Source organism: Microcaecilia unicolor, chromosome 6, assembly GCF_901765095.1.
Source record: "Microcaecilia unicolor chromosome 6, aMicUni1.1, whole genome shotgun sequence".
In the NCBI taxonomy this organism is placed as follows: domain Eukaryota; kingdom Metazoa; phylum Chordata; class Amphibia; order Gymnophiona; family Siphonopidae; genus Microcaecilia; species Microcaecilia unicolor.
The window spans coordinates 94,662,123-94,679,908 of NC_044036.1; the positions used below are offsets into that span (position 1 = coordinate 94,662,123).

Sequence of the window (17,786 nt, forward strand, 5' to 3'; positions counted from 1 at the left end):
TGTGACATGCATAATTTATAGTATTCTATAAACAATACAAATGCTTAGGCATGTCCTAACGGATGCAAGGTGCCTAAACAGGGCAGAAACAGCCTATCCACGCAAAAACACGCTTACATGCCCATTTATAGAATAGCACCTAAGAGTTTCCATGGGGGTCTGAAAAGGGGGCGTGGTCATGGTAGGGGCATGGCCGGGTCAAGGGTGTTCCCATAAAATGAACGCAGTATTACAGAACAGTGCAAATCCGCACCTAACTTGTGCACTGGGATTTACATCTGGGTTCAGTTGGTGTAACTCCTCGCACCCAAAGTTCAGCACAGATCCCAGCATTATGTACTATTCTATAAAGGATGCCAATCCCGGAGCACCCATTATAGAATACCATTCAGCGCCACTTTTTTCTGGCGTCAAATTCTGAATGCCATTTACTGAATGTGTGTATACCTGGAAGACATGCCCATGGCCTGCCCACATATATGCCCCCCTTGTAGTTAGGTACTATGGCACTTAAGTGCTACCTTATAGAATAGCACCTAGTGCACATAGGCACCTGTCAATTAATGGTGCCTTTGACGCACGTAAGTGGCGCGTATCTCTAGGTCATGTAGTAGCTGAATGCAAAAGTCCCACGGAAGAAGCAACAAAAAAGGAAAAAAGTGGGAAATTGAAAAAGGCTAAAGAAACACTGAGACAAAAAGTAAGAACATAAGAGTAGCCATACTGGATCAGACCAATGGTCCATCTAGCCCAGTATCCTGTTTTCCAAACAGTGGCCAAGCCAGGTCACAAGTACCTGGCAGAAACCCAATTAGCAGCAACATTCCATTCTATCAATCCCAGGACAAGCAGTTGGGAAGCGGCTCTGCAGCTGTGAGGGCAGAACAATCCCACAGCTATAGGTTGTTGTATACAACTTGGATCTGTATCACGGTCTTTCTAAAGGCCCACACATATCCCAATTTGCTGTCGTTCAGCATGGATAAATTATTGACAGACTCCTGAGGCAGCCACTCTGTGCCGAAACATGGTGCTGTGTCGAGTCTTTTGTGTTACATCACTGGAAGGAAGTTTTTGTACTGTTTGAGGACTTTTTGTTTACTTTTAGTCTCAGTGTTTGTTTAGCCTTTTTCCATTTCCTTTTTTGTGGCGTATCTCCAGGTGCCAGTTTATAGAACTGACCCAATAGGGTATACATAAGTCATAGCACCCACAATCTATCATACTATAATTACAATAGGAAGAACATGTGCAGGCATGCACCCATATCATGAAAACACTCTATCATAGAATTATGAAGAACAACAGATGTGGAGCAGTTAATATGATTTTAAAGAATCCAATGGTCAATCCCGAAAGAAGGCAGGTTGGAAAAGTATATTAAAGGTGATGTTACCAGAGATAGCTGCTCTTGGAACTGTTCCTGTCTCCTGTCCAAATGAGGTGGCAGGAATATCTCCTGAGGGGACAGAGGACTCAGTGGGAACCCACTTCGCATGCTCCTAGTAAAAAAGATTAAACCAGCAAAGCAACATTGTAAAATACAGAACAGGACTGCAGAGCAACATGATCTAGGCAGAAAAAAAAGATTTTGTAGGTATGCAAGGGTGTGCTGAGTCATAAGATTTCAAGCCTATTTCAATTTACACTGCGCTTAGATTCATTTATTTTGTCTTAGAAATGGAGTTTCAGAAAAACTTTGAGTTATAACCTTAATGAAACTAAGCATTTGATAATTTACAGTAAGTCATAAATCTAAATGTATGGACTATAACTTGTTTATGGCCACATTGTGGTTTCAGAGAGAAACTGGGGCTGATATTCAGACCGCTGGAGTTAGCCGGGCTGCCTCACCCGGGCTGTTTCCGATGACTGGCATTGAATATCCGGTTTATTTTTGGCTGTTTTAATCTTAACTAGTAAAGCTAATATTCAGAGCTGGCTGGTTATGTTTAAACCATCCAAAGAGAGGCCTGCTATTTCGGCCGTTCAATTTGGCCGCCAAACTTAGCTGCGATGCGCTGAACATTCTCAGATAGCCAGCTATAATACGTGATACAGCTGGTTAGCTGCTAAGTGCTGACTCTGAATATTCAGCGAGAGATAACTGGCTATCTCCTGTGAAATATTTGCGGATAGCTGGTTAAGTGCTATTTAACCAGCCAGGAGCCGTTCCTGGCTGGTTAAATAGCGGTGAATATCAGGTAGACTGAGTTTTAGATTTTTCAAAATTACATAATTAGTTTAGAATTACATGAGACTCCCCACCCCCAGGACCTTTGACATCAATGCCGTCATCCTAAATGACTCCTGAGCATTCAAATTAGGATAAAAGCCCTTGTTGTTACCTCTGGACATTTTTTCCTTCCACTGGGACTAATGCAGAAAGTTACCATGGGCAGACGCACGTGATTAACAAGTCCTCTATGCACTCGTTATGGGATGCATGATGCAGTAAGGGGTCAGAACTCAGATTAACTTGCGCAGTAGACATCAGCACACAGCATATTAAAATGCATGTTAATGAGACTTGTAACTAATCCACTGCAATGCACTGAAGCTTCAAACCCATGTACTGATGTCTACAGATCAAGAAATCTAGTCTGGGCAGACCAACCCTGATCAATGCAACCCAGGATGAACCTCAAGATGATAGCACTGGAGGCAGAAGCGACTGTGCAATGCTCCTGCCTCCTTTAAGGTACCTTGTTACCTCTGGACACTGTTTCTTGTCTCTGTGCTGTAGTATACTCAAACTCAGGGAAGGAGCTTACTTTGTGGAGGAGTTTTGCCTGAAATCAAGCCCCTCAGATGCTGACAACAAAGCTATGTCTCCTAGGTCCTCTGACGCCTATGCTGACGCCCTAAAGAATGTATGGGCACTCATATAAGAAGACCCAGTTAGGTGGGCACTGCCTGCAACTGAGGTTGCTGTGAATGTGGAAGGTATTCCAATTGGATTGGTTATGGTGATGTAATGGGTGCAGATCCTTAGCACTAGAAGATATTATACGCATTACAGCCAGGCTCATTATGAGGATGTAATAATAGTACTGTGGAGGCTTTTAGCACCCTCTAGTACTGTATCATATTACTCTGTTTAGTTTCAAAAAGTGAAATCTTGGGGGTGGGGGAGAGATGGAGAGAATTAGGTTATGATGTGCCTTGATTAATGTGAGGTCAGTTGCTAATAAATGGAATATCTGATTAAGGAGGAAAATTTGGACTGTTTGTCTCTCAGGACATGGTTAACAGAAGGGGACCTGGTAAGAATCAATTTTGCCCTCAAGAACAGTTATATGTTCATGTTCCTTGGGAAAAGAAGTGGAGGAGTGGCCTAGTGCTTAGGGTGGTGGATTCTGGTTCTGAGAAACTGAGTTCAATTCCCGGCACAGGCAGCTCTTTGTGACTCTGGGCAAGTCACTTAACCCTCCATTGCCTGCTGCATTGAGCCTGCCATCAGTGGGAAAGTGCAGGGTACAAATGTAGCAAAAAAAAAAAAGATGATGGAATAGCTATTATATTCCAAGATACTTTGGAACGGACACGCTGTACTTATACTAGAGGAAATGGAATGTTTGGTAGCAAAATCAGAATTTTAGAGGTTATGCTACTGTACTGTCCACCTGCTGTGGATAGAGGTTATTTTAATGCCCATGTAGAGATAGTGGCTAAGCTGGTGTCTTCTTTAGAAAGAGGTTGTCTGTTCCAGTTAATGAAGGATCCAACCCATCAAAACAGATATACTTTAGATTTTTTTTGTTTGCTACTGCTACTTCTATCCAAAAGTGGGGTCTTGAGACTGAGTAATGTAGGAAAGTTCCACATTCAGACAATTTTTTAGTCTTCTTCATGGGTGATTGGATTTGAACAGCTGTAGAGCCTCAAGAGGACAAGAGGTGGATTAAGAAAAACAAGGAAAATGTGGATCTTCCTAAGTGGGGGATTTTAGTATTGGAATTGCCCAGGACTCTAAAAGATGATTCTATAGGCTATAATCTATTTAGGAAGGATAGAGAGGGTCGTAAAGGTGGAGGAGTAGCTCTGTATGTGAAGAATGATATCACTGCGACTGAAATGATAGGGACCTGGGGAAAGGAAGAAGCGATATGGATCACCTTAAAAAGAGATGATAGAACCTCTGTCCACGTGGGTGTTGTCTACAGACCTCTGACACAATTGGAGGAATTAGATAAAGACCTGATCGCAGATATTCAAAAGTTGGGAAGTAAGAGAGAGGTGCTGTTGCTGGGAGATTTCAATCTGCCAGATGTAGATTGGAAGGTTCCGTCTGCGGAATCGGAAAGAAGTAGAGGGATCGTGGATGCTTTCCAAAGTGTTTTGCTCAGACAAATGGTGATGGAACCCACGAGGGAGGGAGCGACACTGGATCTGGTGCTCACAAATGGGGATAGCGTGTCAAATATCCGAGTGGGTGCCCACCTGGGCAGCAGTGACCATCAAATGGTTTGGTTTGATATAACAGCTAAAGTGGAGAGCGGCCACTCAAAACTCAAAGTCCTGGATTTCAAGCGTGCTGACTTTAGTAAAATGGGGGAATACCTGAGGAAGGAGATGATGGGCTGGGAGGAAGTACAAGAAGTGGAAGGACAATGGTCCAGGCTTAAAGAAGCTATAAATAGGGCCACGAAACTTTATGTAAGGAAAGTAAATAAAAGCAAGAGAAAAAGGAAACTGATATAGTTCTCCAAGCAAGTGGTTGAGAAAATAAAGGCTACAGAGTTGGCGTTCCAGAAATACAGAAAAACTCAAGAAAAGGAACACATGGAGGAATACCGGATGAAACTGAAAGAAGCCAAGAGAGAGATACGACTGGCAAAAGCGCAAGCAGAAGAACAAATGGCTAGAAATGTAAGGAGGGGTGACAAAAATTTCTTTAGGTATATTAGTGAAAGGAGAATGACTAAAAAGGGAATTGTGAGACTAAAAGATACTGCGAACCGCTATGTGGAAAATGATGAAGAAAAAGCAAATTTGCTAAATAGATACTTTTGTTCTGTTTTCACAGAAGAAAATCCTGGAGAAGGACCACGATGGACTGGAAATAGGACAAATGAGAATGAAGTGGATAGAGCACCATTCACGGAAGAAAGTGTGTATCAACAACTTGAAAAGCTAAAGGTGGACAAAGCCATGGGACCGGACGGGATCCACCCCAGGATATTGAGGGAGCTCAGAGGTTTTGGCGGGTCCTCTTAAAGATTTGTTTAATATATCCTTGCAGACGGGAAAGGTTCCGAGGGATTGGAGAATGGCAGAGGTGGTCCCTCTTCACAAAAGTGGTGATAGGGAAGAAGCTGGAAACTACAGGCCGGTAAGCCTCACTTCGGTTATTGGAAAAGTAATGGAAGCGATGCTGAAGGAAAGGATAGTGAATTTCCTGGAAGCAAATAAGTTGCAAGATCCGAGACAACATGGTTTTACCAAAGGGAAATCGTGCCAAATGAATCTCATTGAGTTCTTTGATTGGGTGACAGGAGAATTGAATCAGGGACGAGCTATGGACGTAATCTACTTAGATTTCAGCAAAGCTTTTGACACGGTTCCCCACAGGAGGCTCTTAAATAAACTGGATGGGCTGAAGATAGGACCTAAAGTGGTGAACTGGATTAGGAACTGGTTGACGGACAGACCGCCAGAGGGTGGTGATGAATGGAATTCGCTCGGAGGAGGGAAAGGTGAGTAGTGGAGTGCCTCAGGGATCGGTGCTGGGGCCGATTCTGTTCAATATATTTGTGAGTGACATTGCCGAAGGGTTAGAAGGTAAAGTTTGCCTATTTGTGGATGATACTAAGATCTGTAACAGAGTGGACACCCGGGAGGGAGTGGAAAACATGAAAAAGGATCCGAGGACGCTAGAAGAATGGTCTAAGGTTTGGCAATTAAAATTCAATGCGAAGAAATGCGAAGAAATGCAAAGTGATGCACTTAGGGAATAGAAATCCACGGGAGACGTATGTGTTAGGCGGGGAGAGTCTGATAGGTACGGGCGGAGAGAGGGATCTTGGGGTGATAGTATCTGAGAATTTGAAGGCGACGAAACAGTGTGACAAGGTGGTGGCTGTAGCTAGAAGGTTGTTAGGCTGTATAGAGAGAGGTGTGAGTAGCAGAAGAAAGGGGGTGTTGATGCCCCTGTATAAGTCATTGGTGAGGCCCCACCTGGAGTATTGTGTTCAGTTTTGGAGGCCGTATCTTGTTAAGGATGTAAAAAGAATTGAAGCGGTGCAAAGAAAAGCTACGAGAATGGTATGGGATTTGCGTTACAAGACGTATGAGGAGAGACTTGCTGAACTAAACATGTATACTCTGGAGGAAAGGAGAAACAGGGTTGATAAGATACAGACATTCAAATATTTGAAAGGTATTAATCCGCAAACGAACCTTTTCCGGAGATGGGAAGATGGTAGAACGAGAGGACATGAAATGAGATTGAAGGGGGCAGACTCAAGAAAAATGTCAGGAAGTATTTTTTCACGGAGAGAGTAGTGGATGCTTGGAATGCCCTCCCGCACATCAGCCTCTCTGAAAGGTAATTTTCTTTGGGGTCCTTTTACTAAGCAGCGCTAAAAAGTGGCCTGCATTAGCCCCAATATGAGTCTTTCCTGCACGCCAACGTTTCAAAATTATTGGTGGTGCTAAGCCCAATGAAAATAACCCCCCCGGACACATACAAGGAATTTTCTCAATACTGGGGGTGCTCAAGCACCCACAGTGTCGGCTCCAATGGCTAGGCCACTTTTAGTGCTACTGGTAATGGCTGATATTTACATTTCTGCAATAAAGGCCACACGTTGATTTTCCCATTAGTGTGTTGCCATTAGTGCATGAGCACTTACTGACACCTATTTTGTAGGCAGTAAAGGCTCACGTGCTAATCCTGTGCTAATCAGTTCAATTAGCATGCCCTCCACCCCGGCACTAAATAATTCATTTTCATTTTTAGTACATGGGTAGCATGCACACATGCAAAACTGAGTGCGGTAGGCCATTTAAAGCTTAGTAAAAGGTGTCCCTTTGATATGGGAAACTACTAGTTGTGTGAATACTGAAGTACACTTTCTTGGCAGCTGCATCATTATGACTAACCTGGTCTGTTGTACTGGTTCATTCAACTGGTACTACTAGGAACGCTACTCAAGATCTGGTTTAGTCGCTGGTATTACCTCTGGCGTTAGTTATCATTCATTCTCCTGTAGAATAGTTAAACCACACCAGACTACTTACAGGGTCGAAAGCGCTTCTTGCTGAAGGTATGGCAAAGTGTTTGCATTAGAAATGATCTCCTGAGGCAAAGAAGACGCATCCATTCGCTGGAACATAGGAGCATTTTTCTGGAAAATTTAAATGAAAAGAAAAGAGCAAGGAGCTCAGTGTAAAAGTGACAAGACTTTTTTTTTTTTAATGGACTTTTCACTAATATTTCTCAGGTGTGGAGGTGATAGGACTCAGCATTTGGAGGAAGACTTTTGGCTAAGCATTGCTTTTATATGGCCCTTCCCAATACACTATGTAGTGTTGATTATAAATGAAAGAAGCAGGGATTGCACAGAGCATAATGCATTAGAATGGAAGGTCAAAACTCAGGAATGACCAGGGGTCTCTCCCCAGAAATTGGGCAACATCCCATGTCTGCTCAGTATGAAAAGTTGGAAAACAAATTGTTGGGATTCAGTCAAACTGTGTAACATATGCAACATGAGAATGACTGCAAAAGAGTGATTCAAGAAATTCTAGATAGCAAATAGATTCAGCCTACAGGTAATTAAGCATCGTTGTAAGCTAAGTAGATGGCCCATTCAGATACTCAATTAGCTGAGAATGCCTTGTTTCACTAAATTAACAGATTGGAATTTTTATGACAATGTCCTATTTCTGAAATATATCTTCAAAAGCAAATTAACATTTTAGCACACAAAAACAATCTTAGCTGGATAGGGCATTACTGCCAGTTAATGTCTTGATTGGATTAAAAGTTCTTGCAGCACAGATATCATCTCCCATCAAGGCAGCCTAATTATTATAAAACGCTAAGATATTCATTGATGAACATTGTATCAAAATAAATATTACATTTCATATTTGATATATGATATGATATGAGCTGAGAACTAGGGGAACCAGGCTTGATTTCCACTGCAGATCCTTGTGACCCTGGACAGTCACTTAACCCACCATTGCCCCAGGTATAAAACTTATATTATGAGCCCTCCAGGGACAGAGAAAGTACTTGTATGTAATATATAAACTGATTTGGTTGAACCACAGTAAGGTGGTATATCAAGAACAGACATATATACATTAGAATATAAAGGTAGCCATACTGGGTCAGACCAATGGTCCATCTAGCCTATATCCTGTTTCCAACAGTGTCCAAGCCAGGTCACAATTACCACCTGGCAGAAACCCAAATCATGGCAACATTCCATGCGTCCAATCCATAGGCGTAGTTTGACTGTTTCATTTGGGGGGGGGGGGGGCAAAGAATGGGCGGAGCATATTAGCATATCATTTGCATATATACATATGCAAATGAATATGCTAATGTGGAGGAAGGAATTGAATTTACAGGCAAAATATCACAGATGCACATTTCAAAAAGCTGACACATTTCAATTAATAAATTATGAATAAAATACTTTTATCTACCTTTGTTGTCTGATCATTTAGTTTTTCTATTCGCTTTGGTCCCAGTGTCTTCTGTTTTATTCAGTGTCTTCTTTCCAGTAGGCTTCCCTCTGCTCCCCACCCCTCCCAGTCCCATCCATCTCTTGCTCCTTCCCTCTGCTCCCCACCCCTCGCAGTCCCATCCATCTCTTGCTCCTTCCCTCTGCTTCCCACCCCTCCCAGTCCCATTCATCTCCTGCTCCTTCCCTCTGCTTCCCACCCCTCCCAGTCCCATTCATCTCCTGCTCCTTCCCTCTGCTTCCCACCCCTCCCAGTCCCATCCATCTCTTGCTCCTTCCTTCTGCTCCCCACCCCTCCCAGTCCCATTTATCTCCTGCTCCTTCCCTCTGCTTCCCACCCCTCCCAGTCCCATCCATCTCTTGCTCCTTCCCTCTGCTTCCCACCCCTCCCAGTCCCATCCATCTCTTGCTCCTTCCCTCTGCTTCCCACCCCTCCCAGTCCCATCCATCTTCCCTCTGCTCCCCCCCCCCCGCGAGGTCCAAGATGGTGACTCCGTTTACCCCCTCTCTTCCTCCCTCCCTCCGCCGCAGGCAACAGTCTTCAGCTTTTTCAGCGTTCCTGGCAGCGGTAGCGCTGTACACGCTGCCTTCGGTCTGCGCCGGAAGCCTTCTCTTCAAGTTCCTGTTCCCACCTATGCGGGAACAGGAACTAGAAGAGAAGGCTTCAGGGCAGAGCCGAAGGCAGCGTGTACAACGCTACCGCTGCCAGGAACGCTGGAAAAGACCGGTGCCTGCGGCGGAGGGAGGGAGGGAGGAAGAGAGAGGGGTAGACGGACACGCTCCTCTCTGTCTGCTTGGCTTCCCTGCCCTCTCTGTCTGCGTCCCGCCTTCCTCTGACATCAGAGGAAGGCGGGACGCAGACAGAGAGCGCTGGGAAGCCAAGCGAATGGAGAGGAGCGTGTGTGTGCATGTGGTTTTTTTTTTTTTTTAAACTAATGGCGCGGCGGCGCCTCATCGTCGTTTGGGGGGGCATTGCCCCCCCTCGCCCCCCCCCCAGTCTACGCCTATGGTCCAATCCCAGGGTAAGCAGTTGCTTCCTCATGTCTGTATCAATAGCAGACTATGAACTTTTCCTCTAGGAACTTGTCCAAACCTTTTTTTAAACTCAGCTATATGGAAACTCAAACTCGTGAAACCATTCTTCCCAAGAGAAATATTTCACAACAACCTGATACAATCAATGGTTCTAAAGCCATATAGACTACTGCAATGGAATTTTTGCAGGATGCAAAGAACAACTCATAAAGAAACTTCAGCCCGCTCAAAACAAGGCAGCCAGGCTTATATTTGGAAAAACACGATTCGAAAGCACCAAACCCCTCCGAGAAAAATTGCACTGGCTCCCAATCAAAGAATGTATTGCTTTCAAAAGTTGCACCCTGCTTCATAAAATTATCTACGGCGAGGCCCTGGGGTACATGACAGACCTCATCGACCTACCAATCAGAAATACAACCGGATCAACACGAACATATCTAAACATCCACTACCCAAGCTGCAAAGGAGTAGCCTAGTGGTTAGTGCAGCGGATTTTGATCCTGGGGAACTGGGTTCGATTCCCACTGCAGCTCCTTGTGACTGTGGGCAAATCACTTAACCCTCCATTGCCCCAGGTACAAAATAAGTACCTGTATATATGTAAACAGCTTTGAATGTAGTTGCAAAATACCACAGAAAGGCGGTATATCAAGTCCCATTTCCAAATACAAATCAACTCATGCATCCAGCTTTTCCTACATAAGCACACAACTATGGAACGCATTACCAAAAGCCATGAAAACAACATATAACCACCTAAACTTCCGGAAATCACTAAAATCCTGTTCAAAAAGGCATACCCTACTGACCCAACTTAAATGCCTGAACCCTGCAACACTACTAAACCAAAGCATGTAATGGACATAACGTAACTCTTCCTCTATACGATTCCCTAATATGTCTGTTCCACATGAACCTCATTCTACCACAACGTCACTGTGTAACTGTTTATACTGGAATTGTCGAACACCGTGGGATATGCATAAAGGAATCCTGTGCAGCAGGAATGGATCCTCAGAAGCTTAGCTGAAATTGGGTGGCGGAGCAGATGGGGGGAAGAGGGTTGGTGGTTGGGAGGCTAGGATAGGGGAGGGCAGAGTTATACGGTCTGTACCAGAGCCGGTGATGGGAGACGGGACTGGTGGTTGGGAGGCGGGAAATACTGCTGGCCAGATTTATACGGTCTGTGCCCTGAAAAAGACATGTACAAATTCAAGATATGAGTTTATCTTGGGCAGACTAGATGGACCATGCAGGTCTTTTTCTGCCGTCATCTACTATGTTACTATGTTACTATGTTACCTTTACGGTACTATGTAAGCCAAATAGGTGGGAAAATGTGGGATACAAATGTAATAAATAAATAAATAACTGCTGTTACTACATCCTGTGGCAAAGAGTTCCAGAGCTTCACTATTCATTGAGTGAAAAATATTTCTTGTACTTTTGGAATGAGTAAAACATCAATTTACTTCTACTCATTCTACACCACTCAGGATTTTGTAAACCTCAATCATATCTCCCCTCATCCATCTCTTTTCCAAGCAAAAGAGCCCTAACATTTCTAGCCTTTCCTTATATGAGAGGAGTTCCATCCCCTTTATCATTTTGGTTGCTCTTCTCTGAACCATTTCTAATTCCACTATATCTTTTTTGAGATATGGCAACCAGAACTGAATACAATACTCAAGGTGAGGTCGCATCACATTATAGTATTTTTGGTCTTATTCGCCATCCCTTTCCTAATAGAAACATGATGGCAGATAAACGCCAAATGGCCCATCCAGTATGCTCATTCTCTGTAACCCCTAACCCTTCCTTTTCCTAAGCGATCCCACATGCTTATCCCATGCCTTTTTAAATTCTGACACAGTCCTCGACTCCATAACCTCCACTGGGAGGCCATTCCATGCTTCTACCACCCTTTCTGTGAAATAATACTTTCTTAGATTTCTTCTAAGCCCATTCCCTCTTAACTTCATCGTATTCTCCCTCATTCCAGAATTTTCCTTCAGTTGAAAAAGGCTCATGTTCTGTACATTAATGCCCTTGAGATATTTAAAAGTCTCTATCATATCTCCTCTCTCCCTCCTCTCTTCCAGTGTATACATGTTGAGGTTCAGAAGCCTGTCTTTATGTGTCTTGTGTGGTATTAATGGTATAATTACTTTTCTGTGCACACAATTTCTTTTTTGAATATGTATTGTTAAAATGACATTATAATTTTTCAGTAATTTTGTTTTAATTTTAACGTAATGCTAAACATTTCCATAGAAAAAATAAAGAAATAAATACAGTCCACATCAGCGGGGGAACAGTAGTATACAAAGAAAAATTTAGATACATCAAATCCATCCTACATTTTGCTGAAAATAGTAAAGTTCTCCAATCATCCCTATGTGGTAATTTCTTATCAATCAAAACATCTCAAGCTGGCTTGGATCAAAATATATATAATGAGTATTATTAAAAGAAACCACACATTTACAGGGGAATTGCAAAAAGAAGGTACTTCCTACTGCAAATGCCCTGCACTTCAACTGTATAAGGGCCTCTTTTATCAAGCACTTTAGTGGCTCCTGATGCGGTAATGCCAAAACCCATTCACTTTGAATGGGCTCCGTCAGCATTGCGTGCAGGAACCACTAGAGTGGCTTCATAAAAGAGGCCCTAAATTCTTCATGGTGCAGTTGAGTCTCCTTTGCCACATCTGGAAAGATCCAGACAGGGTGACCACAAAACTGAGTATCTTTCCTAGGAAAATGCACTTTCAATACTTTAAATTTTTTTCCTGCTCAGTAGAAAAAGTGACCAAGAGGGTAGCCCACGAAGAAAGAACCTTCTAAGAAGTTTCCAAAAAAGCAGTCAAAGCAAGAGAATCAGCATTATTAGCCACCATCCATCTTGAGGCATAGAAACATCCTGACAGAAAATTTCATATGATCCATATTTTCAAAGAACACTATCTCCTTCAATTATCTATGCAATAGAACCTCAGGGGGCAGAAAACAAAATATTGGAAAATTCAAAATGCAAATAGTTTTAGCACACAGTTGATTTTTTAAGAAATTCAAGCTCTTTATGCAAAATCAAACTGTCCTTAAGAAAAAGAATTGACACAGTCTGTAAATTAGACCCAATAAGATGGGTCTAGGCCAATCTGGAATCCATCAGTAATTTTTTTTATCCAGTTCAGAAATTTTGTCTATGGTCTGCTGAGAGAAAACACATAATTGTGGAGCAGTTGACTTAATCCACCCCTCAGTCCTAACTATAACTATGCATATGTCCTTCATAGTAATCTCATGAGAAGAGTCAATAAAGGAAACCTCTAAATTGGGGCACACCACCACAGATAGAAGAGACACCTGGAGATGGAACTAAAGACGGGGTCAGTCATAACAGGTGTAGATATTCCTGAGCAGTTGAAGGCATTACTGGAGGGGATAGGGTGGAACCAGCCTCACTCAGAGAAGCACCAGAAGTCAACAACCTATCATGGGTGGAAGAACTCTCTGTAGGCAGCACATAGTCAGGGACCATTAGCTTTCAGAATGCTTTTACCTTTAACTTTGTACTTCTGCTTCATCATAATGAAAGACAATAGACATTATTAAACATACCTTAAAAATGCAAATGAACAGGGTCCCCAGCTCCTTTGTGCCTCCTAAGGGCTTGGAATGCCCTGTAGCCGTTTGCCGCAGTCCTGGTGCTACTGTTAAGGTGTTCTTCCGGCAGCAGCGAATGACATCAGACACCGCCGCCTGCCATGCACAGATGTCTCTGATGAACGCTACTCTGAACAGGGGCCCTGGCAAGGTAGAATACCATAGCTCCCAAACTGCACCAGTCCTGGCACTATGCTTAAGGTAATCTTCCAGCTGCAACAAATGATGTCAGGCACCGTCACCTGCCATGCACAGATGTTTCCAACATGCACTAGTCTGAAGAGGAGCCCTGGTAGGGTAGAATATCACTGCTCCCAAATTACACCAGTCCTGGTGCTGCTTTTAAGGTGATCTTCTAATTGCGGTGGATAACATCAGATGCAGCCACCTACCACACATAGATATCGCCAATGAGCACTACTCTGAACAGGAGCCCTGGCAAGAAAGAATACCACTTCTCCTCTTTTCAGTAATTTTATCAATGAAATTTAGGGGGTAGTTATCAAAGTGGGCTATCGTTAAGATTGGTTATTTTACCACAAGTCATGCTATTTTAGCACAGGGTCCCATTTTATGCAATGATTAAATATATTTTTTAAAAATATGGTTAATATGGATATTTAAGAAGTGGTGAACTATACCCAGATTTCTTTGATTTCTGGGGTAAAAATGATAAATAAACACATATTAATTGAATATACTCCTGATTTAAAAGTATAAGTGTGTTCTGTTGGTGCTGTCAGGTGATATGAGACTTTTGGAATTGATTACTACAAAGTATTTGTGCCTTATTGGATTGTATACTTCCTAGGACCCCACTCCTACTGTTTGGGGTTTCTATACTGATGGACCAGATGACCTAAGGATTCCAGGGCTTCTTGGGCTACGCACTTTTGATGGCTTTAAGGGCAATCCCTTACTGTGTGGTTTGATGCTTGTGGCCCCACACAGCAGCAGTGGAGAACTTTGATGATTACTCAAATGCGGGTGGACCATTTTCAAGTTAAGGACTTTTCACATGCTCTGGGGGTCAGCAGTTCCAGGCTATTAGGGAACATTTCTCGGGGTCCCTGACACTGAGAGCCTGCTAAATATTTGACTTAGCTTTGCTAGACCCGCGTGGGAAGAAGGGGGGGGGGTGTGGGGGGGGGGTTATAGGAATGCAAAGATATTCTTGAATGATTGACACCTAGTTTTTGTTTGCTCCTTTGCTTCACACCATTCTGTAATTTTCTAAAAAGAATGAAACAAAGTGTTTTCTGCACTTCAAACATGTTTTTCGGCCAAATTGCACAGGTGTTATATATGTATGTAAGTGCCTGTGCAGACAGGAGCATGTATACTTTTATGCCACCTGCATATGAGCATTCCTGGGGTCAGAGTTTGGCTGGAGAATGCGATGTACATGCATTCTTTATGAATTATATTGAACTGTCACATACAGACAATCTCCGTTCAATGTTCAGCTAGCAGTGGTCAGCATTATTGTAGCTGCTGCCATCACTGCCATGCAAAACGTTCCATTACAGAAAGAAAAGGTGTAGCTTTTGTTCTCTGTCAATACAGGGACTAAAGGCAAAATTAGAAGAAAGTATTAGTTCATGGCCTGCCCTTTTACGGGAAGGAGACAGTTATTGAAAATGTTCAGTGATGGAAGGGTTCCTAAATCATAAACAGTATCCACAGAGATGGTCAAAGTCTCATATATAAGTAAAGATCCTTGAGAAACTTAAAGAAATAACCTTTGGAGTCAAAGATGGAGTTTCCATTGAAGTAACACCTCGATTCTTTAACAATTTCACTAGAAAAGGCTAAACAGGAATCATTAATGCCCCATTTCCCTCCTACTCTTCCTCTCCAAGATACTTGAACGCACCGTTCACAGCCGTTGCCTTGATTTTCTCTCCTCTCATGCCATCCTCGATCCGCTTCAATCCGGCTTTCTCCCCCTACACTCGACAGAAACGGCACTATCTAAAGTCTGCAATGACCTGCTCCTAGCCAAATCCAAAGGTCACTACTCCATCCTCATCCTCCTCGACCTATCCACCGCTTTTGACACTGTCAATCACAACTTACTTCTTGACACACTGTCCTCTTTTGGGTTCCAGGGCTCTGTCCTCTCCTGGTTCTCCTCTTATCTCTCCCATCGTACCTTCAGAGTACACTCTCATGGTTTGTCCTCCACCCCCATCTCGCTCTCTGTTGGAGTCCCTCAGGGATCTGTCCTCGGACCCCTTCTTTTTTCAATCTACACCTCTACCCTGGGCTCCCTGATCTCATCTCATGGCTTCCACTATCATCTTTATGCTGATGACACCCAGCTTTATCTCTCCACACCAGACATCACTGCGGAAACCCAGGCCAAAGTATCGGCCTGCTTGTCCGACATTGCTGCCTGGATGTCCAGCCGCCACCTGAAACTGAACATGGCCAAGACCGATCTTCTTGTCTTCCCACCCAAACCCACCTCTCCTCTCCCTCCACTCTCTATATCAGTTGATAACACCCTCATCGTCCCCGTCTCATCTGCCCGCAACCCAGGGGCGTAGCTACGGGTGGGCCTGTGTGGGCCCAGGCCCAACCAATCACAGCTCAGGCCCACCCAGTTTTCCGTACTTGTCTAACCAATCAGTGCACAGCCTTTCAGTTCTGCCATGGCAGCTATCTGACAGGAAAAAGAGCAGAATGCATGGGCATAGTTTGTGAGGCAATTGCCCCCCCCCCCCCCAAACGAACTGCAGCAGCAGCATCCATCTCAGGCTCTCGGCATGTCCCCCCGGCACCGTCTCCCCACTCCCACCGCAGACTGCAGTGATGCTGCGGCCACCGTCACTTCCGAGCACTGCCAGCCTCCTCCTCCTCCTGCACCGCATGTCCCGGAGCCGCAGCTCCTCCTCCTCCCCGATCAAGGCGCTCACTGCTCCCGTTTTTCCAGCATCGCAGCGCCCCGCATTGCTCCCCACCCTCCCAAGTCCTCCAATCCCCGAGCCGCCGGCAGCCTCAATGAGAAAGCAGTACACACGCTGCTTTAGACCTACCCTGGAAGCCCTTCTCTCTGCTCAGGGATTGGAGGACTCGGGGGGGAGCAATACGGGGTGCTGCGATGTCTAAAGCTGAAACTGCTGGCGACTCGAGGCAGGGATTGGAAGACAGGGGAGGGGGGGTGCGATACCGAGCGCCACGGCCTGGGGCTAGGAGAGAAAGAACTGACTCCAGTGCAGCAGTGGCTGACGGCAGCGGGGCGAGGGCGGCCCGGAAAGAAAGCAAGAGAGAGACAGGGGCGAGATCGACTGGCAATGGGAATAGAGTAACAGAGAGAGATGGAGAAGGAAGGAGCACAAGAATGATGGGACTAGGGGGTGTGAGAGAAGGGAGAGGGAGCAGAAGATGAATGGGACTAGGGGGTGTGGGAGACAGTAGGAACAGAAGATGGATGCAACTAGGGATGTGGGAGAAGGGGAACAGAGAAGAAGATAAGTGGGACTTGTTGGGGGAGGGGGAGGGAGAGGGAGCAGAAGATGAATGGGACTAGGGGGTGTGGGTGGAGGGAGGGAGGGAGGGAGGGAGAAGGAGCAGTAGATGGATGTGACTAGGGGTGTGGGGGGAAGGGGAACAGAGCAGAAGATGAGTGGGACTTTGGTGATTGAATGGGAAAGGATGATGACAAGAGGAGAGACCAGAAATGGAAAACACAACCTGGAAAAGAATTTAGAAGACTGACTCATGGAAAGTGGAATAGAGTGGGACTAACCCAATCACAAAAATAAAGTGCTCAGACAACAAAGGTAGAAAAGAAAAAATATATTTTTATTTAATATTGTTTAAAGATTGAGATGTGCCTGCTTTGTGAAATGTACCTTTTTAAAAATTTAAAATGTTTATTTTTTTTTTTAGTTTTATATTTTGCAGAGTACAGTAGAAAAAAACATTTATGTTTCTCTGTTACCCATATTGCCCTGCTTGTAGAGACTGGCTTTCTTGGGTGGAGGGAGGGGGGGGGGGTCTTCATTTCAGTTTTTGTCTGAATGTTTTTTGTGAGTGTAATGTTGGTGGTGGGCTTCTGGGTGGGGATGGGCTCTTCACTGCCTAGGGGAAAAAAGGTATATTTAATCTTTTTTCCCTAGCCAGTGAAGAGCCCACCCCCACCCAGTAACTCACCAATAATGTTGGGGTAGGCTCATTGCACAGGTTAAAAAAATAAACAAACCTTTTTTAAAAATTTTATGTTGGTGGGTTTTGGGGTAGGGATGGTCTCTGCAGTGCCCAGGTTTAAAAAAAAAAACCTTTATATTTAATGTAGGCAGGTTCCTGGATGGGGGAGATATTAAAAGACAAAAAGTTTTATATTTAATGCTGGTGTGCTTCAGGGTTG

General features: G+C 44.1%; 1 protein-coding gene across 1 annotated transcript in view; it reads right to left on the bottom strand.

Moving 5' to 3' along the window:
• CACNA1E (calcium voltage-gated channel subunit alpha1 E) overlaps positions 1–17,786 on the bottom strand; it is a 786,482-nt gene that overhangs the window by 13,859 nt on the left and 754,837 nt on the right. The window contains exons 42-43 of the mRNA XM_030206580.1: positions 7,246–7,352; positions 1,397–1,502 (exon numbers count right to left, since the gene is read on the bottom strand). Of these exons, the coding sequence (XP_030062440.1) occupies positions 1,397–1,502; positions 7,246–7,352 (213 nt within the window). The remainder of the gene's footprint in view (positions 1–1,396; positions 1,503–7,245; positions 7,353–17,786) is intronic.